This window comes from Protopterus annectens, chromosome 9.part0 (assembly GCF_019279795.1).
Source record: "Protopterus annectens isolate FY-2018-M chromosome 9.part0, PAN1.0, whole genome shotgun sequence".
NCBI classification, from domain to species: domain Eukaryota; kingdom Metazoa; phylum Chordata; order Ceratodontiformes; family Protopteridae; genus Protopterus; species Protopterus annectens.
In genome coordinates, this window is record NC_056743.1 from 1765492224 (window position 1) to 1765516708 (window position 24485).

Here is a 24485-nt window from a genome sequence, read left to right on the forward strand (position 1 = left end):
AGAATAACTGAGCTGCTTAATTTGCAAATGCTTTACAATAAACCATTTTTTAATTGCTTCTGTTGGTATATTGCATCTCCTCCTCTGTCTGTACTATCTGTGTTGTAATTAATTACCTTGCTTTAAAATTCTAATACAGAAGATGGGTCAGCAGGTTTTGTACGTCATTCTTCAGTCCACACAGCACACTTATCAGCTGCATATTGGTGCAGGTAGTAGCTGTCTGTGTCTACATCACTGACCTGTACATGCACTGATTAATCCCAACTGTAGCATCAAGATCAGGACAGACCTAAAGCCATAACAGCAATGGTGACCACCACACTTCTCCCCTGTAGAGTATGCAGTGTGGCTTACAGATACTGTTCAGGCTGGGAACTTGTGTAGCCTGAGTGGGGCTTCCATTTACAAAACAGGTGAGGCTGGGGTTTATGCCTTTCTATGATCAGGTTCCTCACTTGTGGCTGATGTGTGTGAGGCCTTTACTCTTAGCACTGCCAACAGTACTACTGAGTCATTAGACTATGCCATGAGTGTGTTACCATCACTGTCAGTCACAGGTGACCTGCTAACATCAGGCATGTGCTGTCCCATTCTGCCGAAACCTCCACGAGTAGGAGCAAAAAAAATGATATACCTGTAGAGGCAAAAAAATGGATCCCCTCCATGCACACACACACTGCAGGCATACTGATACATGTAAGTAGCTGAGAAAACCTACATACCTTGTTGTGCAGGCTGTTGCAGTTGCAGATTAGAGGTACCAGCAGGACAGCTAGGCAGGAGTCTCTTGCTAAATCAGTCCTGCTTCACACTCCCTGCATTTTGCCATATGGCAGTATAATGGCTAAAACTATCCTTGTGCATCCCCACTTCTGTGTGACCTTTTCGCCATTTGTGCAAATGCTACCAGACAAGCTCTCACATCTAGGCCACTAGTGATTATGAGGGTATGTTCCCCTTCCCAACTCAGAGACACTAGGCACTCCTCCATCTGATGTGGCAGTCATGTCCCTGGCAATGTTCTATGCCTTGATCCTGGCATGCAATATCACACTGGTTGTTCTTTTTCCAAACCTGATGTACAATCCTATGATACCCATAGCACCAGCATCTTATACAACTCCCTGCCATACCTGCTACTGAAAAGGCATGTCTATTTTAGTTTTGGCCCAGATGTGTGTATCATGTCTGCACAGGGCCTGCAGTAACATTTAAGTCTCCTGAATAGTGAACTATTCCAGTAAATGTATCTCCTATTGTCCCATGACAGCTTATGTACACTTGTGGGTAACAATGTTGATCGGTTTGTGTGCATGACTGACAATGGATGCCCCATATGACTGTACTCTGGCCTCCCAATCTCACACAGTGCTCGCATACCTCTTCCCCTGTTACAGTATGCCTCTTTCCCCCTGCAGCTGTGAGCTTGTTGTCATAACACCTCATCCTGTGCCAATGTAGTAAATCCCTGTAACAAACTGTTTATACTGCCTACCTCCAAAGACATGCACTGCCATGCATCACCCACTGTGAAGCATGTCCTGCCCTCAATACATATTAATATTGGTGAGACTCCCCACCTATAGTGAGATATGCCAGTATTACACAATTGTGGTCAGATCACACACCCACATAAAACGGTTCCTCTATGTCCTATTTGCTGCAGCCTTCATGAGTTTTCAGTGCAATGCAAGTAACTTTATTGGGTGTCCTGTCTTCTCTCAGAATTCATATGTCACTTATTTCAAGATCCAATGTACTAATGCATTATGGTCTGATTCTGTAGTTCCTCATGTGAGGACAGTCTCCCACAGAGTTTTGATGCCACTTTTTATTATACTAATTATGGATGTGCAGTGCAGTGGTTATGTTAATGAGGGAACTGACTGCGGCTGTCTCTATATCTCAGCCATAATGCAAGCTATCAACATAAACTGAGCTATCCTACTTGCCCCTGTCCACCCAACACTATGCACAATACACTTGTGCATGGTATCTGTGACTCTTGTGGTGCTGAAGGTCTGAGCTACATAACGATTTAATAGCGTGTCATTGCAATGCAGTGAAATACACCATGCAATACCCAAACATGTGTCTGTGTGCATGGTATACTATCTTGCTCCTCCAGCAGACCTGTCTGAGTTACTATGGCTGCTTCAGGCACTAAGAGCAGCAGGATTCTTTTGTAGTGCCTGAGGGAGTGCAAAACTGTTCTGTTCTTCGTCCATAGGGACTTCCCAGACCACCTTTTATGTCATTATAACAACCTTTTGTATAAGGCTGATGCCTGCCACAAGCTTGTAGGATGGTCAGTGATGCCACTGGCATCACCTGTTCTTGGGAGCAGTAAACAGATTCCTATAGCAGCCTGCAGTGATCACCTTAATAGAAGAAGCAGTGGTTAGGAAGTGAGCCAAAAATTTACTGTAGGCATTTTTTTTGTCTTGATTTTTCCAGGTTCAACACTGTACAAAGTACTTACTACTCTGTATTACACAGTGAGGCAGGAGCAGAGAGAGACAGAGAGAAAGAGAATGCAAGTATGCCACAGGAGGCAAAAGCACCTGTCATGGCACTTAATATACCATATGCACTACTGCACTGTACAAGTTTCATAATAAAGGTAACATTTGTGCATTCTAATATGTTCTCTTTTTGTTTTCTCTTCCTGCTGCAGGTCCTGCTGTAGCAGTTGCTGTGGAGCAGCAGCAGTCAACACAGCCTGTGCCACTTGATGTCTGTAGTGATGGAACCCCAGAGTGTCCATACACTGCTTCCATGTAGGGGATGGAGGTCACCCTCCTGAAAGAAACCTGTAGGACACACCAGTATCATCTGTTAACACTACTAAGGGGGTTAATAGAGGCTCCTATTCTGATTGCAGCCATTAATAACCCCTGTGCTTACCTAGGATCAGGTCTATAGGCTGGGGTTATCTGATATGCACCAGAAGTTTATTGCCTGCCTCACAACTGTGGAGCACCTTCTGGCACTGCTGGGTAAGTTATATGACCATCACACTCTGAACATCTAGCAGCCAAAACAAGCCTGCACATGACATCAGCCACAAAGATGACCAGTGTCTGTTGATCCTCCACATATTGTGTTTCCCGACCTTATGTGTCACTCTCCATAACCTATTTGTTGTCCAGTTCTCCTCATCAAGTGTACATCCTTTGTCAGTGTGTCTCCATCCATTGCTTTCCCCATCTATTGTGTCATTTCCATGTTCTTTATTTCTGCATGTCTTTTATGTCTGTTTGCATGTTCCTGCAACATTACCTTCTCTCTCTGCCCCCCCAATCCTTTCTCACTATCTTCTCCAGTTTCCCCTTAGTCTCTTATATGAAAATGGGAGATGTTCCCAATAAAATGTATCCTTATTCCCCTTGTTCTACTTCTTTCTTTCTTTTGGCTACATTTGTGTGTTTCCTCTGCTTGCTACTCTCCCATTCCTACTTTTGCTATTTCCCCCTTTTGTTTATGTGATGAACTCACTTGGCACTTTGCTGAGATGGACCACCTTGGCCTGCCTGCTACTGTACACATGGCAGTGTTGAAGCTCTTTTTCACACTCATGAGTCAATGCAGTGTCTGGCATATGCAGGAGGCACACTTTCTATGATGCCGATCACTTCAGTTACTTGCACTTTGATACAGCAGCTCCTTCAGTGCGCCTGCCTTGTACCACATTCCCACAATGTAGATTATAGTACTTCCTATGGTCTCTGTTTCAGGGACTACTAGTGTTAGTCCTGACTCATATCAATGCAGTTATCAGATGAATCATGCTATGAGATCTTTGAAATTTAGCACATGTAGCAGTAATGTTCTTGTCTATAAGTCCCAGCCATAGTTTGAATCTACAATATACTGAATTAGCAAATTTAGTGTAATGTAAATGTATACAATTATACATTTTCAAAGATAAACATTGTGCAGTATGTTTCAGTCTATTTCAGATAATATAAACTGTTTTTAAGAAGTTATGTACCTACCATAACGTTCCATGTTAGTTGTCTTCTCTCGCCTTCTTTCTTGCTGGATGGGTTCGGAGCCGATCCTCGGCTCTGACTCGGCACTTGCTAAGCTCGAGAGCTAATTTTACCAGCTCGAGGCAACCCTATATCCCATGATGCAAGGCGTGACTACCCCAGATCTCGTTTGGTAGCTATGAAAAAACCCTGCCAGTAACCTTCTTCCCAGAAAGGAAGAAGGAGGACTAAATGTGGAAAGAAAAACAGCAAATAACCACTAAAGACTAGTGATACTTCCTACTGGAAGTCCATAGAAAGAATGAACAGTACCCAGAGAAGAGTACAATTTCAAGGTCTGTCCTGGCTTAGGGGAAGGAGAGGGAGGGACGCAAGAAAGAAGGCGAGAGAAGACAACTAACATGGAACGTTATGATAGGTACATAACTTCTTAATGTTAAGTTGCCAAACTCGCCTTCATTCTTGCTGGATGGGACCGCGTCCCTAGCACCTTTATCCTGGGTGGCTCAATGGAACAGACTCTTGAGAACTGTGGAACCAAACCTAGCCCTGTCCCTGGAGGCCAAGTCCAATTTGTAATGAGAGACAAAGGTGTGAGGAGTGGACCAAGTTGCTGCCGCACAAATGGTGTCAATAGGTAGTCTATCCTGAAATGCTGTGGAAGTGGCTAGGCGCCTGGTAGAATGTGCGTTTGGTTTCGAGGGCAGTTGTTTTCCCCTAAGGAGATAAACATGAGAAATGATAGAAGACAGCCATCTGGATAAGGTCACCTTGGAGACCGGAAGACCTTTTCTGTTTTCTGCATAAGAAAGAAACAGTTGATCAGATTTTCTGAATTGTTTAGTTCTGTCTAAGTAATATCTGAGTTGGCGATGGACATCCAAACAATGAAGTTTCTGTTCTGCTCTGTCAGAATAATTAGGGAAAAAAACTGGCAATTCAATAGATTGGTTAATATTCGTCTGGGAAGCAACCTTGGGCAAAAAAGATGGATTAGTTCTTAAAGACACTCTATCTTTGTGGAAAACCAAGTATGGGGGACGGACACAGAGAGCATGAAGTTCAGACATCCTCCTGGCTGAAGTAACAGCAACCAGAAAAATTGTCTTCCAGGAAAGAAACTTTAATGAGCATGTAGCAGCCGGTTCAAAGGGGGGCAGAATCAAGGATGCCAGCATTAAATTCAGGTCCCATTCCGGAGGAGGATCTTTGACTGGAGGTTTCAGCAGAAAGATCCCTCTAAGAAAGGCTTTGCAAAGCTTGTGAGACATTATGTTTTGATCCGCTAAGCCAACATGAAAATTTGAGATTGCTGCCAGCTGAACCTTAACTTTCGAGGAAGAAGAACCTGACTGAAAAATCTCAGCTAGGAAGTCCAAGACTGACTGTATTGGAGCTGTAAAGGGATCTATGTCCCTAGACTTTGCCCAGAAGGAAAAACGCCGCCATTTACTAGCATAAATCCTTCTGGTAGAGGACTTTAGAGAAGCTACTATGATATCTCGCACGGGATTAGAAATCATAGGAAGCCTGGCTAAGGAAGGAAGTGGAGCAACCAAGCAGTGAGGTTGAGAGAATGAATGGCCTGGTGCAGATGACCCGACTGGTGGGTCAGAAGTTCTGGAATTGGATCCAGATGCCAAGGCTGAACCAAGAGATGACGATGAAGGGACGGAAACCAAATTTGTCGAGGCCAGTAAGGGGCAATGAGAATCAATTTGGCTCTCAAGGCGGTAGCTTTCTGAATCACTTGAGGTATCAGAGGAAATGGAGGGAAGGCATAAAGAAGTCCCCGGGGCCAAACCTGGGTTAGAGCGTCTCTGGGGGGATGGCCTGGAAGTGGAAAGAGGGAGAAGAAGTCTGGGCATTTGCTGTTTTGGGGTGTAGCAAAAAGGTCGCAGCAAGGGAAGCCCCACTTCTGAAAAATCCCGTCCACTACTGATTGTTTGAGAGACCACTCGTGTGGCATGAGAATAGCTCTGCTCAGTCTGTCCGCTAACAGGTTGGATTTCCCGGGGATATGCATTGCTATCAGAAACCGATGAGAGGAGATTGCCCATTGCCAAAGTCTGAGAGCTTCTTGACACAGTGGATAGGACTTGGTCCCGCCCTGTTTGTTGATATACCAGACTATGGACATGTTGTCCGTCTGAACTGCAATAGTCCCTAAAGGAAGAAAGTCGCTGAGGGCTTGCAACATTAAAAGCACCGCTCTCATCTCTAGGACATTTATGTGCAGATGGTATTCTATGGGTTGCCAAGTCCTGTGGACCATCCTGCCCTGATAATGCCCCCCCCACCCGATCAGAGAGGCATCCGAAGTGACTGTGGCAACCGGAACTGGGGGAACAAACAGTCGGCCCTGATGGAGTTGTGGAGAAGATATCCACCAGGTTAGGTGACTCTTGCAAGACTGCGTCACGAAGATCTCGTGGCGCATGGGAAGCTGCTGGAATGACCACTGGGTGAACAACATCCACTGCAGAAGACGCATGTGGAAGCGAGCTAAAAGAAGGAGTATGATGGCCGCAGCAATAAGACCTAGCACCATCAGGATAAATCTGGCCCTGATCTTTCTGCTAAGTAGTATGATCCGAACATACATTTCGATGTCCAGAATTCTTTGGTTTGTGAGTCTTGCTGACATCCTGACAGTGTCTAATTCTGCGCCTATAAAGGTAATAGATTGGCAAGGAGACAATGAAGATTTTTCGGAGTTTATAGAGATCCCTAACTGGTTGCAGATGTGAAGAGTGTAGTCCCTGGCCTTGATAAGTTGATGCCTGGTGGTGGCAGAGAGGAGCCAGTCATCTAGATATGGAAACACCTGGAATCCTTGACGTCTCAGGTGAGCCGTAACCACTGCCATGCATTTGGTAAACACTCTGGGGGCTGTAGTGAGGCCAAAGGGCAGGGCTCTGAATTGAAAATGACTGGTCCCCAGCCGAAAGCGGAGAAACCTTATGGAGCACCTGTGAATTTTTATGTGATAGTACGCATCCTGAAGGTCTATTGAGCACATCCAGTTGTCCTTGCCCAAAAAGGGTAGAATGGACTGAAGCGTGACCATCCGGAACCTTGCCTTCTTGACAAACTTGTTTAGTTTGCTGAGGTCTAAAATTGGTCTCCAATCTCCCGTCTTTTTGGGGACCAAAAAGAATCTTGAGTAGATTCCGGATCCTACTTGGTCTGCTGGCACTAGTTGGATGGCTCTTTTTGCTAGGAGCTTTGATACATCCAGCTTTGCCAATTCCCTTAGACTGGGTGAAACGTCTGGAAGGGATTGATGAGGAACGGGATATCTCTCGAAAGGGATATTGTAACCCTCGGATATGATCGACTGTACCCATTTGTCTTGAGAAAGGGAACACCAGGCTGTTGGGTACAGCGACAATCTTCCCCCGACTTCCTCCAAGGGTGGACAGTCGGGCAACACCTCAGGGATGCTGGAAGGGTTTATCAGAGAGAGGCTCCCTGCTACCCTGATTCTGCGGAACCCCTCTGCCCCTAGGGCGGCGTCTATTGTTATTACCCCCTCTGCCTCTGGGGGTAAACTGACCACGTGCATCCGGCGTGACTCCTTGAGATTTACGAAACCACATTTTCCCCCCCTTCTAACCTTTGGGATAGGGTCTTGAAGGGGTGGAGAAATGGACTCCTATGGCAGAAAGAGTCTTGCCATCTTGCTCACACCTGGTCAATGTGTCCATCACCTGAGGCCCGAACAAAGCCGAACCATCGAAGGGAGTATTAGTGAAGGACGCCTTAAAGGGATCCGTGAAATTACAAAGCCGCATCCAAGACTGACGCCTAAGTGCCACTCCTGTGCCTGCGGCTCTACTCGCCCCATCGGCTGCATAAGAAATGAGCCGCATGGAGGAGTTAGTTATAGAATTTAAGATGCCGAGCTGTGAGGCAATCTTTTCTTGAGCCCCAGCAGCTGACGGATCCTGAACTACCTCACCTTGTTCCTTGAGAATGTCTCTCTGAAGCCGGGTAAAGTGACAGAGATAATTCAGCGAGCACATAGCAAAGGTCGCTGAAGAAAACATCCGCTTACCGTACCTATCCATGGTCCTAGAGTCCTTGTTAGGAGGATGGACAGGTACAGAAGGATCGGCAAGTTCCTTCTTGGTGGCAGCCGCCACCACCATGGCATCAACAGGGACACCCTTGGTAAGAAACTGTTTGTCTGCGGGGGCCGTGATGAATTTAGAAGGCCTCCTGGGGACTGGTTCCACAGAATCCAGGGCCACCCACGCCTTTCGATCCACCACTTGCATGAGCGGGTCGAAAGGCGGAGACACCAGGAGGTGGAGGGTCGAGATCCAAAAGCCTCCAGGTATACCGACTCATCCTCGGAGGGGTTAATGGAAGGCCAGTTCCCCCTCTGCTTAAGGAGTTCCAGGATGTCTGAAAAGGAGACATCCTCAGAGGGGGACCGTGGGGAATCCTCCGACTCATCTAAGTCGGTATCTGATGTCGTAGACTCAGGGGAGTCTGTGTGCTTCCTCTTGCACATCCTCTTACGCGGGGGTTCTCCGGAAGGATCAGGAGAAACCTCGGAAGAGGAAGTTCTTCCCAATGGGGAAACCTGGGGCGATGGATCTGTGGGTCCGGGAGCAAGAGAATGGCAAGAGACATCAACAGGCACCGAAGAGGGAGGAGCTAATGGAATTGACCGTTGACTCAGCTCCGGGGCTAGAACACTCCTCATCACCTCAAAGGCTCCCCTCCCAGGGAGGCCAGAAGACTCCCGCTCCGAAGAGACAGGAATCCCCGGTCCCACTGAAAGAGAAGGCTCCGAGGCCGATGTCAGTGCCGAGCTCACCAATGCCGAAGCTCCAAGAGGGAGAGCGGGGTCAGACAAGGGTCCGATGCCACTCGCCCCCTCGGAGCCGACAAGGGAGACCCGACGACCGGATCCCTCCAAGGAAGGTCTCATGGAGGAAATCGGAGTCGAAGACGACGGAGCCGACAGGGGAAGTATCGGCTCCGGCGCACCCTCGGTCAACGTTCCGAGAAGCTCTGGCTCCGAACTCTGAAGGAGAGTTGGAGGAGGAATTTCAGGGGGATGAGGGATAGCGGTCATCTGCTGAGACGGGCTATGGAGCATTTGGGCCAGTGCCTGTGACTTCAGCAGTCTACTTACCACCCTCTCTAAGTCATGGTCTGACAGCCTGGAAGACCTTGAAGATCGGCTACGATGGCTCCGCTCCAAAAGTAGAGGAGATCCTGGAGCCGAGCGAATCGACTCCAGGGAAGGGGACCAAGATCTCTTCTTGGAAAGAGCCATCGGAGCCGAAGACCCTTCAGTTCCAGATGGAGCCGACAGCTTATCGGCACCAGTCCTGGTCAAGGAGACGTCGGCTCTGGCCGGAGCCGACATTGACATAGGTGCAAGTGTATCGGAGCCAGGCGGTGCCGATACCACCACCTCAGAGGTAGAAAGATCGGCTCCAGCCGGAGCCGATCTCGACTCCGAAGAATTCGGAGCCACCGCCGAAGGCTTAGGAACTACAGCCTGGGCTTTAGGTGGCTTACAGGGCTTTGCCGACTCAGTCTTGGTCGGGGAACCCTCTGGCTTCAACAAGCCACGTAGAATTAGCTTGTTTCTATGTTCCTGCAGGACTCTCTGGCTGAAGGAGTGACAAATAGCACAGGAGTCCTGCAGGTGTAAAGGCCCCAGGCAGTACACACAAAAAGTGTGACCGTCTGTCAGAGACATTTTCTGACAGCACGAGTCACACTTCTTGAAGCCTGAGACCTTCACTTCTTTTGACATGGTATGCCAAACACAAAAACACACAGACACACACCAGTCACACAGTTAACTAATGAAAAATAGGGAAAACTGAAAAACACACACACACACTTTCTGACAGAAAATTAATGGAAGGGAGGCTTAAGGCCTGAAGGGAGGAAAAACTATCCCTATATAAAGGAGAAAGGGAATATAGGGCAAGATAGTTAGATATCAGTTAACACTAACTCTTAAGAAGGAAATCAGGAAAAAATGGAAATATTTTTGACTGAACTTTAGTATCAAATACTAAAAATTTTACCTGAGCTGGTAAAAGGAGACCTCTTCGCGAAGCGGCAAACGAGATCTGGGGTAGTCACGCCTTGCATCATGGGATATAGGGTTGCCTCGAGCTGGTAAAATTAGCACTCGAGCTTAGCAAGTGCCGAGTCGGAGCCGAGGATCGGCTCTGAACCCATCCAGCAAGAATGAAGGCGAGTTTGACAACTTAACATTGCTTGTTTTCACATGTTATTGAAACATAAATTAATTTTACATATGAAAGTTACTACTAGATTCAATGATTCAAGGAAGTGCTATTAAATAAAACTAAGATCACTAAAATGCTATTTCAATGCTTATATCTTTTGCCAAAGAGCAGTAGACAAAAAAAGATACAGATTAGATATTCAAGGATTTTTTATGTAGCTATATAAATAAATAAATACATGTGTGTGTGTGTGTGTGTGTGTGTGTGTGTGTATATATATATATATATATATATATATATATATATATATATATATATATATATATATACACACACACACACACACACACACACACATGCACATTCATTCACCTACACACACATATGAATGCACACATCTCACACAAATGTATATTACACACACACACACACACACACATTTTATATATATATATATATATATATATATATATATATATATATACACGTGTATGCATATATAAAAGGTATGTGAATGTGTAAACATTGTATATACATAAGTATGTATATATGTATATGCGGGTCCCAATGACTTGGTCGACTTTTCATTTGGTCGACTGTTTATTTGGTCGACAGTGCATTTCATCGACAAGCATTTTAGGTGGGGGGCTTCGCCCCCCACACCCCCCCTAACTATATATATCAACTCCAGGGTCGCACAACATTGGGGTAGGGGGCAAATGCTTGTCGATGAAATGAACTGTCGACCAAATAAACAGTCGACCAAATGAAAAGTCGACCAAGTCATGGGGACCCGTATATGCATATGTATGTATATATGGGTCTACTTCGAAATATTGAAGTCCCACATAGTTGAATCCCATTTCATCAAGATGAAAACAGAAACTTCACTTAATTGAACAGTTACATCATCGAAAATGATGCCCTGGAAAGGAGCTATTTTGCCACCATGGAGGTATTTGCCCTTTTCCTCACTATAGTGCGATCTCAGAGCTAGTACATTTACTTAGATGGAGTGTGGGGGGCAAACACACTTTGTTGTGTGAATTTTGTCCTGGTGGCCAACTGGTTCCTTTCCCAGTGAACATTTTCGTTGGTTTACATTTTCACAGATATGTGGTTTCGATACTGTCATCTCGATAACTTGGGATTCGAGTAAGCGGTCTTTCAATATTTTGAAGTAGACTGTGTGTGTGTGTGTGTGTGTGTATATATATATATATATATATATATATATATATATATATAGAGAGAGAGAGATATGTAGATATAGCTATAGAGATATGTATTAGATATAGATATATGGGGGGCTGTACATGTGTACAGATGCAATTTGACTAAAACTGTTTTCACAAAGGCTAATACAGCTGGTACAGCTAAGAATTCAAACTAAAAATGGAATCCTCACTCCAATGCAGCAACCCAGAATTCAAATAAAAAATTTTAGGAGTGCATGGGGATTTCCCACCTACAAAAAATGTTGACTTTTATTCGTTCAAATAACCAGTTTGAATACCTGGCCCCACTTTATTGATCTCTACAGAAGTGGTCTTCAAATTTCTGAGCCATACACTTAGGCTGCCTGCCAAACTAATTCCATTATCCCCTTACACATTTATTTCCTGCATGAGTTGAGGGTCATCAAGATAGAAGGAAGTTGCACATGATTATTCAGCAAAACTCATTAAGCTGCTTGCTCCTCCCTCCAAGTCTGACCTTTGGTCAATGGTCCCCCTAGGCAAAAGGGCTCCTTAATGCCCCCCACACCACCTCTTGCCCCTATCCTGGTCTACCTACACCATCCAGATTACTTTTTTTCTTCATTTTTCCTCAGTTTCTCTTTTTCACTGTAAAGTCCAAAAATGGCAAGACACAGTCCACAGCCACAGTACAAAAACTTTAATGATTAAATTCTTTCATCTTAAAGTTTTTGTACTGTGGCTGTGAGCTGTGTCTTGCCGTTTTTTAGACTTTACAGTGTGGAAGTTATCTGTATTTTGGTTCGTGTTTGGTTCTTGGCTTTTGTATCATGTCTACTGGTCCAGAAGCGGCTTTTCATTGTTCAGGTCAAAACAACAATGATTTGAACACTATTGCAGTGAGTGTTGGCTTCCTAACATAGTTAATTCAAGAGCTAAACAATAAGGTCAGTTCTATTCAGCATAATTATGACCATGACTGTATCAAAGATTGTGAGTTTGTGCAGACCCCATCTTGTCTTTTGACTGCTGGACAAAAAGACCTTGCTGTCAGCAACAGTAACAACTTTGATAACAGGTACAGTAAGGAACAAACTATCAGAATGCTTTAACTGTACCTGGTCTTTTGGGAACAGTGTGGTGGATGATACGTTTACTTTAAAACAATCCCTGGCCAATTTCGAAAAGGTGGTGCTAAAATGCCATAAACTACAGATGCAGAATTCTTATCTCCATGAATGTTTAAAAGTGAAAAGGATTCCCAAGGGTCTCCATTATGGGAAATTTCCCAACAGCATAACCGTAGATTCCCAGTTATACCATGAACTTGTGAACCTTTTTGACCATTGTGGCTGTGAGATGTTAGAGTATTATGTGAGACATAATCAAAGAGAAAGTGATACTCTCATGGCTGAAGCTACAAAACTAGACTCACATATTAAACAGGACTTGTTATTCTCCCAGAAACACTCTTGAGTACGTGAGTATTTTTCAAAGAGTGGATAAAGACATCTTGTCCCTTAAAAACAGAAAAGAAAAAAAGTTTGAAAGCGACTGTGTTGAGTACACCAGGTGTGCCTACCCTAAACCAAATTCTACCAATACTAAGCAACCCATAGTACAAGGAAGTAATGAGGAGAGGTATACAGATGGGGAGGAGGAGGAGTAAGATGATTTTCATGCCTGCCCTTTAGGAGATACCTCTTTGTGGAGATCCAAGCAGATTATGAATCAGCAAGCACGTCAGAGGGATCCAACCCCGGTATTCAGGGAAGGATGGAATGGCTAGAACAGGAGGAACCAGAGATATCGGCAGAACTAGAAGGCAAAGCGGCTTTAGCTCCTTTGGATTTTGCTATGCCTTACCATCAAAATGAGACAATTGTAAAAGAAGGGCTGGAGTTGATAAGGAACAGTGTAGGTGACTTTTTATTGTACAATTTTAGTGATTTTATCTGTACTTCTCAACATGCGGATTTACTGAGTAGAGGGAGCATGTTTGTTCCCTCGACAAGTTTTAAAATGGACTGCCTCTTAATTGACCTAAAGCTATATTTAAGAAAGTTGAATTTTCATTTCATTTTTGATGGACAGAAAGAAGCCAACAGGAGAATATGTGTTCAGAAGAGTGTCTTTGACCCTCTGTTGGCATTGCCCTTATTGTCATTTGAAAAAATGGTGGAATTTGACTTTTGAAGGCTCGATTTGTTAAAACCCAAAGTCAACCATAATATGACTATGAGTATCGTTGGTTAGCAGAATTCTCCAAAAATAAAGAGTTAAGGGTTACGAAACCTGACAAGGGGGGGAGGGGTTGTTGTATTGAGTAAAAACAACTATCCTCAAAGAATGCATTACTATGTTTCAAATTGTGAATTATATGAGGAGACATCTCTCAATTTTATTCACTTGGCTCATAGGAGGATGGATATGCTGTTGCAAGATATGGTGCACCAGGGCGAGATAAGGCCAGAAGTTTACTATTATCTTCATGTTCCATTTCCTGTGGTGCCTAGTATATTCGGTATTCTGAAAATAGACAAAAACACCATTGATCCTCCAGTGAGGCCAATTGTTAATGACACTAGATCAACAACCCACCCCCAACCATCAATATGTTGATTTGAAATTAAAGACTGTTTATACATTTGACCACCTGGGATTTTTTTTAAAAAATCAAGAATTTAAGTTTTTCTAAAGACTATATGTTTCTTACAGTAGATGCTGTTGATTTATTTCATGTGATTCCCCATGAATAGTTTCATGACTTTTTATGTGAGTTTTCTGGTCTGAACAACAACGATAATGTTTTAGTTTCTTGTATGGAGATGGTCCTAAAAACATCTATGTGTATTTGGAGGATCAATATTTCCAACAGACGAAGGGGGTTGCAATAGGGGCAGCCTGTGCCTCCATATTTGCCAATATAGGTTCATAGGTAGGTACTAGGCTATCCTCCCGAAGGCATTTATAAGCCTAGCCAGAATGTGTTGGCTTTCGCCACCCCCTTAGATTAGTTCCCTGTGCCTCTGTCCAGCACAGCCATTGAAGTGATCCCTGGGGTAAACTTTCTGTTTCCCATCCACTCGTCAAGGTTTCTCTTGAAGAGGGTTAGCGAGGAGCTCTGCCTAATGTAGACTGGAGTCTTGTTCCAGAGCATGGGAAGTCTCTGGGACAGGAATCTATCCCCCTAGCATGTCCTATTTATTGTTGTGGTAAGGTTTAGATCCCTGGAGTGTGTGGCTCGAGGGGATATGGTTTTCTTTAGGTGGAGCATGTCCATCAATTCTGGGTTGGACATGGCCTTGTATGTCAGACAAAGATCACCTCTGAGTAGGTGGTATGCAACCGAGTACAGCTGGAATTTCTTCAGTCGAACTGCATAGGGCATCTGCTTGAGGCCAGTGATCCTTTTGATGAGGTACTTCTGTGGTCTTTCCAGTTGTTGCAGGTGTCTTGTAAGGTACATCCCAAATGGGGCATTGTGCTCTATGATGGGTCTGATGAGTGATGCATAGAGGGGCCCAATGACCTCTTTCGATCTGGATGCAAACCCTTTTGTGATTAGGTGGGCCACATAGAAGGATTTTCTAACCACTTTGGCAATGTGATTATCAAAGGAGAGGTTACTATCTACTTGGGTCCCCAGATCCCTTATTATGTCTTCCGTATTTAGGGGGCTACCACCTATGTGGTAGTTTGTGGGTACTTTGTTTTTGCCAAAGGGGATGACTATGCACTTTTTGGCATTTAGCTTGGGGCCATGGTTTTGACACCAGGTATCTGTCTCAGTGAGACCCTTTTGGAGGATGTCTGTGTCAGCCAAAGAGTCAATTATAGCCCCTAGTTTGCAGTCGTCTGTGAACTTGGTCAGCCATAGACCTCCTGTGCTTGCCTGTACCTCTGAGAAGTATATTCCGAACAGGAGAGGTCCTAGGACTGAACCCTGGGAAATGCCACTTGTAACCGGTTCAGAGTCAGACCTAGCTCCCGCAGCTCTTACAATGTGGGTTCTGTCCGTGAGTCAGTTGGCAACCCATCTCATGACATAGGGGTTTATGTTCAGTCTGGTGAGCTTATCTATAATACCTGAGTGGAGAATGGTGTTGAAGGCCACCTTTCCCTGGTCTATAGCCTTGGTAACTGTCTCAAAGAAGTCCACCAGGTTTAGGAGGCATGATCTGCTTTTAACAAAGCCGAACCTGTAGGGTCCAGTGTTTGGAGGTTTCCAATGTCTCTGTTAATGAGATCCATGATGATGCACTCCATAGCTTTGCAGACCAAGCTAGTCAGGCTTATAGGGCGATAGTTCCTGGGGTCAGTTGTGGCTCCATCTTTGTGGAGTGGAATAACCGTTGCTGTGTGTCACTCTGTGGGCATGTAGCATGTGGAGAGGCTGAGTTTAAACAGTGTGTTTAGGTGAGGGGTTAGTTCATCTTTGAGCTCATGTAGGACGCAGCCTGGGACATCGTCCGGCCCCATTGATGCTGTGTTTTTGGCTTTGGAGAGGGCTGTTTTAACCTGAGTGTCTGTTATTTCAGGGGCACTACTTTCTTCTGGTATAGTTATGGGACCTTTTGGGGGTAAGAGGGGGGTGAAGTTTGCACTGAACCTGTCTGCCAGGATGTTGGCTATATCGTTCGGTTCAGTGTATTTTGTGCCATTCTCCACCAACTCCGAGTAGATCTGAGAATTGCCACTTAGATTCTTGACATAGCTAAAGAATGCCTTGTGGTTATCTTTGGAGTCCAAGGCAATTTTTCTTTCGAAGCTTGCCTTGGGTGATTTTATGAGGGTAAGTAGTTTCTTGCTGATACTGATCAGGGATGCATTCCCTGCTTGGGATTTTACTCTTTTCTGTACTAGTTTCCTCCTTCTATTGTATAGCTTGTTTATGGCAGGGGTCCACTAGACTGGTTTCCTTTTCTTGGCGCAGTGAGCCTTGGTTTTGTTTGGGATAGCATGATCCATGCATTCTTGTAGGTGCCCGTAGAGTGCATTAGTAAAGGATTTTGCAGCTTGGACAGCGTTATCTTTTAGCATGGGTGCTTTGAAACTTCCCACCTCAGTCTTAAGTAACATGAAGTTTGCTTTTGAAAAGTTTTTCACAGTGGTTTCTTTGACCGGGGGTGGTGGCGGAATGTGGATATCCAGAGTGATTAGTTTATGGTCAGACCTAACCAGCGAGGGGTTGACCTCTGGTGTGGAACACCGGTCACCCATGTTGGTAATGACCAGGTCCAATATGTTGTCACCTCTGGTGGAGGTGTTGACCAGTTGATCCAGGGCATTTGAGTTTATAAATTCTAGGAAATGTTGGGCAAGGGAATTTGTACTTGAGTAGTTCTCCCAGTTAATGCTTGGGTAATAGAAATCACCCAATATCAGGGTGTTTGGTAGGACCTTTATGTTTCCCAGTGTTTCCAGGAATGCGGAGAGGGGGTCCTGGGACATGGTGGGTGATCTGTAGCAAGCTATAATTTGAATAGCAGTTTTGCCCATTGTTAGTTGCACGTGGATGATCTCTGAAGCATCATGCTGTGCCACTAGCCTGGAGGTGTGGGTATCCTTGATGAATATGGATACTCCCCCGTCTTTTGTATTTCGGTCTGAGTTTTCTGGCCGAAATGTATGGTATGAGTTGTAGCCTGGTAGTGCTGGGGTGCTCTCTGGAGCCTTAAACCAAGTTTCTGTTACTGCACATATATCGATTTTCTCCATACTGAGGAGTGCCTCAAGTGCATGCATTCTGAGTTTTAGACTTTTGGCATTGAGTAGCATTACCCTCATTTTTTGTTATGTGTGCTTTTTACAGTGGTGGGTTTGTCTTTTGAGCTTTGCCTAAAAAAGGCACTATGGGGGTGGCAAGAGCCTTGGCCAGTATTTGAAAGCCTAAGGGTGAGAGGTGCAAGCCATCTCTAGCAAAGTAGCGTGGCTTGACGAGCATATCATCCCAGGCTGACAGACACTGGATCCCCTTTGAAGCTTAGCCAATTGTTGAAATTGATAATTTTTTTCTCTATACCATGATATCACTCTTGGTGAGGGCAGGATGCTACTCAGGGTCAAACCAGCCTGGGCTACGTGACCAGAGAGATCCTCCATGTCTCTTTTCATGTAGTCCAGGGAGGTATGGCTCAGGTCATTCACACCAACATGGACAATGACAGAATCATATTTGCACTTGTTCTGGAGTGACCTGAGGGCTTGTGTTATGTGGCGGATCCTGGCACCCGACAGGCAGCTAACAGTAACCTTCTCCTTGTTCAGCCTAGTGAGTGAGACGTCAGTGTGCCTGACTATACAGTCACCTATTACTGGTATGTTATTTTGCCTTAAGGGCTGTGATTGTGTGGCACACTGCTTTTGTGAAGTATGTGTTTCATGGTTTGTGTTGAGGGGTGGAGGTTGCTTGGATGTCTGCTTTGGATGTCTCTGTTGCTTTTGTAGATTTTTATTTAGAGCCTCTGAGTATGTTTTCATGTATTTATGTGTGTTTTTTGCCAGTGCTGGTTTCATAGGTCTATGTGAGACTGGTGTTGTGATGCAAGTAATTCCCTTCTCCTCTTGACTGCCTAGTCCAGTCTTGGGTTGAGAGAACTTAGCCTCCAGTTTGGCTGTATAATTGCATCTCTCGCATGTATTAGTGTTTGATGGAAGGAGGAGAGGGTTGTCTGTGTACATGAGGCAATTGTAACATTGCCTCAAAATACCCAGATTCACCAGTTGGACCGGAAAGTACACCTGAAACTGCCCTTTGGACATGCCTAGATAGGTACAGTGAACTGTTTTACTGTAAGGTCGAATAGAGACCCTTGTCCTTCTCTACAGTATAGGGAGGTCTAGTGCTATGGTTTATTAGTGCTTGCTATGAGTTTTGAGCAAGTGCTGGTATGAGAAGTGAATGGTTTGAGTGCTTAAGTTGAAAGTTTGTCTAGTTCTAAGGGAAAAATTGAAAAGTACACTTTGTGGAGCCGGGAATACTTATACCCTAGCTAACCAGCACTGCCTGGCACGCAAAACAGCGCAAATGCGGCTTTTATAGCAGGGAAATGAAAGAGAGAGAAATTAGCCCAAAATGGCCAATAAATTACTAATTTCTGGGCTGAAACCACTTCTAGAAATTAGCCCAAAATGGCCAATAAACTACTAATTTCTGGGCTGAAACCACTCCTCCAGGGACAGATAGGCTGCTCAAAGCTCCCTCTCTCACAGTGAACAGAGAAACTTCCTTCTATCCAAGTAAGGTATGGGCAAACACAGAACCTTGTAACACAGCCCTGAATTCAGCACTAACCTGAAAACTGGACTACACTAGCTTAGAAAAGTGGGAAAAGAAGTATATGATTTTTATTCAGAAAATAAAGAAGATACAATCAAAAAAACACTTTAAATGCACATAAATGGCTATCACACTTGAGTGTGTAGCCGGCAACAGTTAAACAATGGGAGAGACAATATGTTTTTAAAAAATTCACAGTTCAACCATGGAAAATGTACCTCCATTTTTGGACAACATATTTATTGTGTGGGACCAACCAGAAAGTGGTATCAGTGCCTTTACTGAATATTTGAATAACACAATTTCTTTTTTTAGGTTCACGTATTCATACAACTTGAACTGTATTAACTATTTAGATGTTTGGCTTTCCAAGGATTACTATGGAAAAAAGTTGGTTAGTTCTATTTATAGAAAACCCACTTACTGTAACAGTTTGTTGCATTTCAAGAGCAGCCACCCTATGCACCAAAAAAGAAGCTTGATGTTGTTGTTGGGTCTTTCGGCTTTTCCCGGTTAGGGGTCGACACAGCGGAACTCTGGTCCACTAATGATTGGCAGTATATTTTTACGTGCTGAGTTGCCAGCCCAAAAGAGGCTTGATAAGAGGCCAATATATTTGTTTAGCCAGAATGGTCTCTGACTATGATAATTTTCTTAATGAGTGTAACAAATTGGAGCTAATGTTGCTTGCAAGGGGTTATCCAAAAGGGTTAGCCTCTTTTTTTCAGAGGCGAAGTGATTGAAAAAAGAGTGAACAGGGATATTATACCACTCCTAAATTCACCATATAGATCTGTGGTAGAGATGGTGGGTGAAAAACAACCCCACCTAGTTGAGCATAACTTAGCATTCATCACAGTAAATTGTCCAGAAGATGTTCACATCAGAGAAATTTTAATGAAGAACTGAACAATATTCTGTTGTTTCAGTGATGTAATTAACAAAATTGGAAGTAATCCGTTAATTGTTTACAAAAGAGGATGAACCTTAAAAAAATATTTGGAACAAGGTTCAGTCCATGATGGACACAGTATTGCAGGAAAAGACCAGGCACGTTCAGATGTGGTTTTTGCAATGTGTGATGGGGGAGCAAATAGTTGTCAATTGAATGACAATTAAATCTAGATCCCATTGTACCTGTAACACCCAAGGAGTGGTATATGTGGCTGTCTGTCAGAAATGCAGCAGTTTTTATGTGGGAAAAACCCAGAGGAAATTTAAGGAAAGAATTTACAAGCATGTATCTGATATCAAGAAAAAGAGCACTGGTAATGCTCTAGCAAAACATTTGGGTTGTCATCCTGAACATCATTTCTTGTTTTTTGTAGTGGAACATATAGTGAAAGACCCTAGGGGAGGAGCATGGACTGACCTAATGCAAGAAAAGGAATTGCATTGGCAGCTTAGGTTAAATGCCACAGTCACCCCTGGTCTAAATGATAGTGTTTCTATTAGTAGTGTGTTGAGATTAAAATTGTACATTGTTTAAAATAGTTTAAAAGTTTGAATTTTCAACATCGTAGTTTAAAATTATTTTTATGTTCACATATATTATTTTTTTTAATTTTTAATGTTAGGAGTTGTATTTTAATGCAGTTTTAATGAAATTATTTAAACTAATTAAGTTTTTTAACTGATTGGCTATGGTCATGTGAGCAATTGGGGTGGGTATTTAAACTGGAACAGTTTAGTGTTAATTTGATTCTGATGATGTTTAAGACAAAAGCACTTCATCATTAAAGTTTTTGTACTGGGGCTGTGGACTGTGTCTTGCCGTTTTTTTTACTTTACAGTGTGGAAGTTATCTGTATTTATCTGTATGTTGGTTCATGTTTAGTTTCTCTTTCTCTTCAGTTTTTCCTGTCTTCATTCAACACATTTTAAAGAAACCATTTCTTTGCTATAAAAAATTAAACAAATAAGTAGTTGAAAAGTATCCCTGCTAGACGGTCACCTAGTTGGCCTATGCCTTCCTCTCTACCATTCCAGGATAAGCTTGCTGTTGCCCAGCTTAGTATAGGTTCTTGATTCCAACTAAACATGGACATTCAGTAAGACCGCTGACATCCAGTCAGAACTGCAATTCTCCCAGCATCTACTTGGGGTACTGTTATAAAATGACTGGGTGAACTATTTACCCTTCACTACTCCTGAAAAAAGCAACCAAACTAAACTCAGAAATTTCCTCTCTCCAGTTAGCCTGCTGTTTTGTTATTTAGGCTTATTTTAACATATGTCTTGAGCTGCATAGGCAGACCCCCCCCCCCCCGTTCCAGTGCCACTGCATACATATCTTCCTGTATATGTTTGCAGCTAGTCCACATAATGTTAAAATTTGTTCTGATTTACTTTCTTGTACATAGAATTCAGAGAAATTTTATACATATACCTTCACCCACATCCAGAACTAAGAAATCAGAGATTAATATGATCACCTTAGAAATACAGGCCAGAGTTGGGTCTTGCAGTACTTTTTTGAAAGAAAACAGCAGTTCCACTACAGAAATCTGTACAGAAATATATATATTATACTCAAGTAAGTATGTTATTAACCTGCTGAGGTGAGTCTTCTTTCACAGCACCTTCACTCTGTGGAGACAAAGGAGATAGTGAGCTTTTTGAAGCAAATCATGAAACACAGCTATCAGCAGACTAGGCTGTAAGTAACTAAAGTACATAATTTTAAAGAGACAGTAAAGCCTCCTTTGTTATGCTGTCTCACTGCATTGTTTCATTCTATATATTCAAAACACAGCTTTCAGTATGTAAGGCAGGAAGCAAATCAAAGTGCAAAACCTTAGCAATTTAATAACTGCCTGTGAAGTGCTCTCCCACTTAACGAGAGAGCCTGTCTAGAATTTCTTGCTTGCTCTGAGACAGTCATTTAACCAAGATGTTCTGCAGCGACTTTTGGGCAAAAAATCCCCATTACTGATCTCATTATATCAAAGAGGCAGTGAAGAAAAACAAACATTTATTTCAGTTCCTGTGCACATCTGCAATAAACATTTACACAAAAAGTACATCAGTAACTGCAGACTACCTCATCTCTAGCTCCTTCTCAAATACTTGAACTGCATTTTTCTGCTTATGGCATCACTGGCATCTTTTTTAAAATAATGGCATAAGAAAGCATTTGTTTGCAGCTGATCCTGTTTTCCTCACATATCCAAGCCTTCCATTTTATAAGCTGTTTGAAGTACACTGCTGCATCGGTATCTTTAGGTTTGTGGTAGCATTTCACTCCAGACACTCTTTTACTGTGCTTTTTACATTAGGAGGACTGAGATTATTCATTTAGTAGCAGTAGGTGTTTATCTGGTCTATCTGAGCTGGGAAGCACACAAATGGGCTCTTAAGTGTAGTCATTGTATTGGCCAGAAGGCTCAGTCAGTTTTCTATATTTCCAGTACTGGTATAAGTTTGGCATATTTGCACAGAGCTGTTCGTTGTGCCACTGCCTTGTACAGATTCACACATCTAGAAACATTGCTTATTTTCATTACTGTGAAAGTTTTCTGTGCTAGTTATCTTATTATAGTACTTAGGACTATTGCTGCTCAGAGTACATCTGATTTGGTGCTGGGCAGCATCTCTGGCTAGGTTAAATGCAGATTACACCACATAAGCACACTTCCCTCATCTGGTTAGAAACACGCTCCACTCTTATCCTTTCAAGTACACATTAGGACATGCAGCCATGGATAGGCACTTTCCTGCTATCTCTGCATCCAGCTTGGTGGACAATGATATCCTGAAGCAATGTAACAATTGCCTTATGTACACTGACAACCACTTAACTCTCGAACAGACAAATACAGTATGTGAGAGATGTAGTTACACCTTGACATTGGAGGCTAGACTCTCACATACAGACACATAAAACTCACACACATCACTCACCACACTCACAAAGGACCACACACACATAGACCTAGATATGCGGAGGTGCTCACATGTAATTTATCTGAACCTCAAAGGCCTCTCAGGCAAAGTCTTCAGAAACTCTGCATGTATACAACCAAGGCAATTCCCATCACAACACATAAAGCCATGTCTCATTGTGTTTCAACTACCATGCCTATACAGCGAAACACTCCATGACCTAATATTATGGTCATAGGAGACTCTGTTGTGAGACACACTGATGTCCCTCTTACCAGGCTAGATAAGGGGAAGATCACAGCTAGTTACCTGTCAGGGGACAGGATTCACCAGATCACACAAGCACTCAGGTCACTTACCCCTAAGTACCAGTATTACTTGGTCATAGTCCATGTGGGCATGAACGGCATGAGATATTCCTCCCTGGACTATATGAGACATGACTGAGGTCTCAAAGTATGTGTCATAGGGAGGTGTGAGCCTAGCACTGAGCAGCATTCTACCATCTCCAAGGAGGATGCCACAATACCAGCAGAAAATTATTGACTTTAACAACTGGCTTAGCTACTGGTGTCATTCCAAAGGGGTTCAATATTTGTCAGCCTGGGAGGACATGGCTGATAGGCCATGCTGCTTTGCCAGAGATGGTCTTCATCTGCCACCTCTAGGCTTTTGGATATTGGCCAAAACTCTATCCACCCCTATAGTGCCTTTTTTAGGTATTGCCAAACAGATAAACTTTCCAATATAACAAAAGTGACTCAGGCCAAGATAAAGGTGTTACTGCTCAATGCTAGGAGCTTCAGCAAGAAACTGCACTCCCTGTAAGCTGTCCTTACCTTGGAGAATGCTGGCATCTCTGCAGTTACTGAAACAGGGTTCAAAGCCACAGGAAGCACTCCGGCGGTGCATGGCTATAATGCCTTTCATACATTCTCACCACCCACTGAACATGAAAGAGCTAAAGGTGGAGGTGCATCTATCTGCATAAAGGATAAGCACACCTCAAGACTGGTTAAACAATATGACATGCTTGAGCTAGTCCATGTCCAACTAACAATGGGAAAAGTCCATTACCATATTCTTGATAGCTACAGGACCCCCTCTATGAACCAGGAAACCCATACATCATACCTGAAGTTACTAAAATCACTCACCTTCCAGCCCAGTAACATACTCATGGGTGATTTTAACTACCCTTCCATTAATTGGGAGGCACACATGACCACTAACATGCAGGCTCAAAGATTTCTTGACTTTGTAAATTGAAATGCCCTGGAGCAGCTAGTCTGCACTCCCACTAAGGAAACAAATATCCTAGATCTAGTACTCACAAATATGGGAGAGTGCTGCACCCCCCCCCTCCATGTTATGTCCTCACTAGTAAGATCAGATCACAAAGTAGTCTCCCCTGAAATAAAATAGTCCCTCCACCTAACCCCAAAAACATTAAGAACTTCTCTAAGGTAAATTAGCCCCTATTAAGGAATGGCATAGCTAGTATTCAAGCTCCCCCATATCCAGAAAACACAGAAACCTATGCAGAGGCATACACAAAAGCCCTGTATGACCATATAAACAACTACGTAGAAATGGTAGTACCAGATCAAAATAAACCAAGGTCATGCTATGAAAACAAGCCACCCTGGTGGACCCCTAGTATTAATAAGTCTTACAACAAAAGAAAGAAAATCCTGTCGAGAAGTAAGAGGGAATATTTACAACAGAGAAATAAGTCCCTCATTAGTCTTAACAAGCAAATCTGGGTAGTAGTCAAGTCTCTGAAAGCAGACTTTGAGGTAAAAATAGCCTCCAAAACTAAGGATAACGATAAGGCATTTTTCAGTTATGTCTGCAATTTTAAGGGCAACACCTAACAATGTACAGA

At 43.4% G+C, this 24485-nt stretch overlaps 1 protein-coding gene across 1 annotated transcript in view; it reads right to left on the bottom strand.

Annotated features, from left to right (window-relative positions):
• Positions 1–24485, bottom strand: part of ODAD3 (outer dynein arm docking complex subunit 3) — a 606433-nt gene that overhangs the window by 445685 nt on the left and 136263 nt on the right. Inside the window, exon 5 of the mRNA XM_044084619.1 lies at positions 21266–21301. Within this exon, the coding sequence (XP_043940554.1) occupies positions 21266–21301 (36 nt within the window). The remainder of the gene's footprint in view (positions 1–21265; positions 21302–24485) is intronic.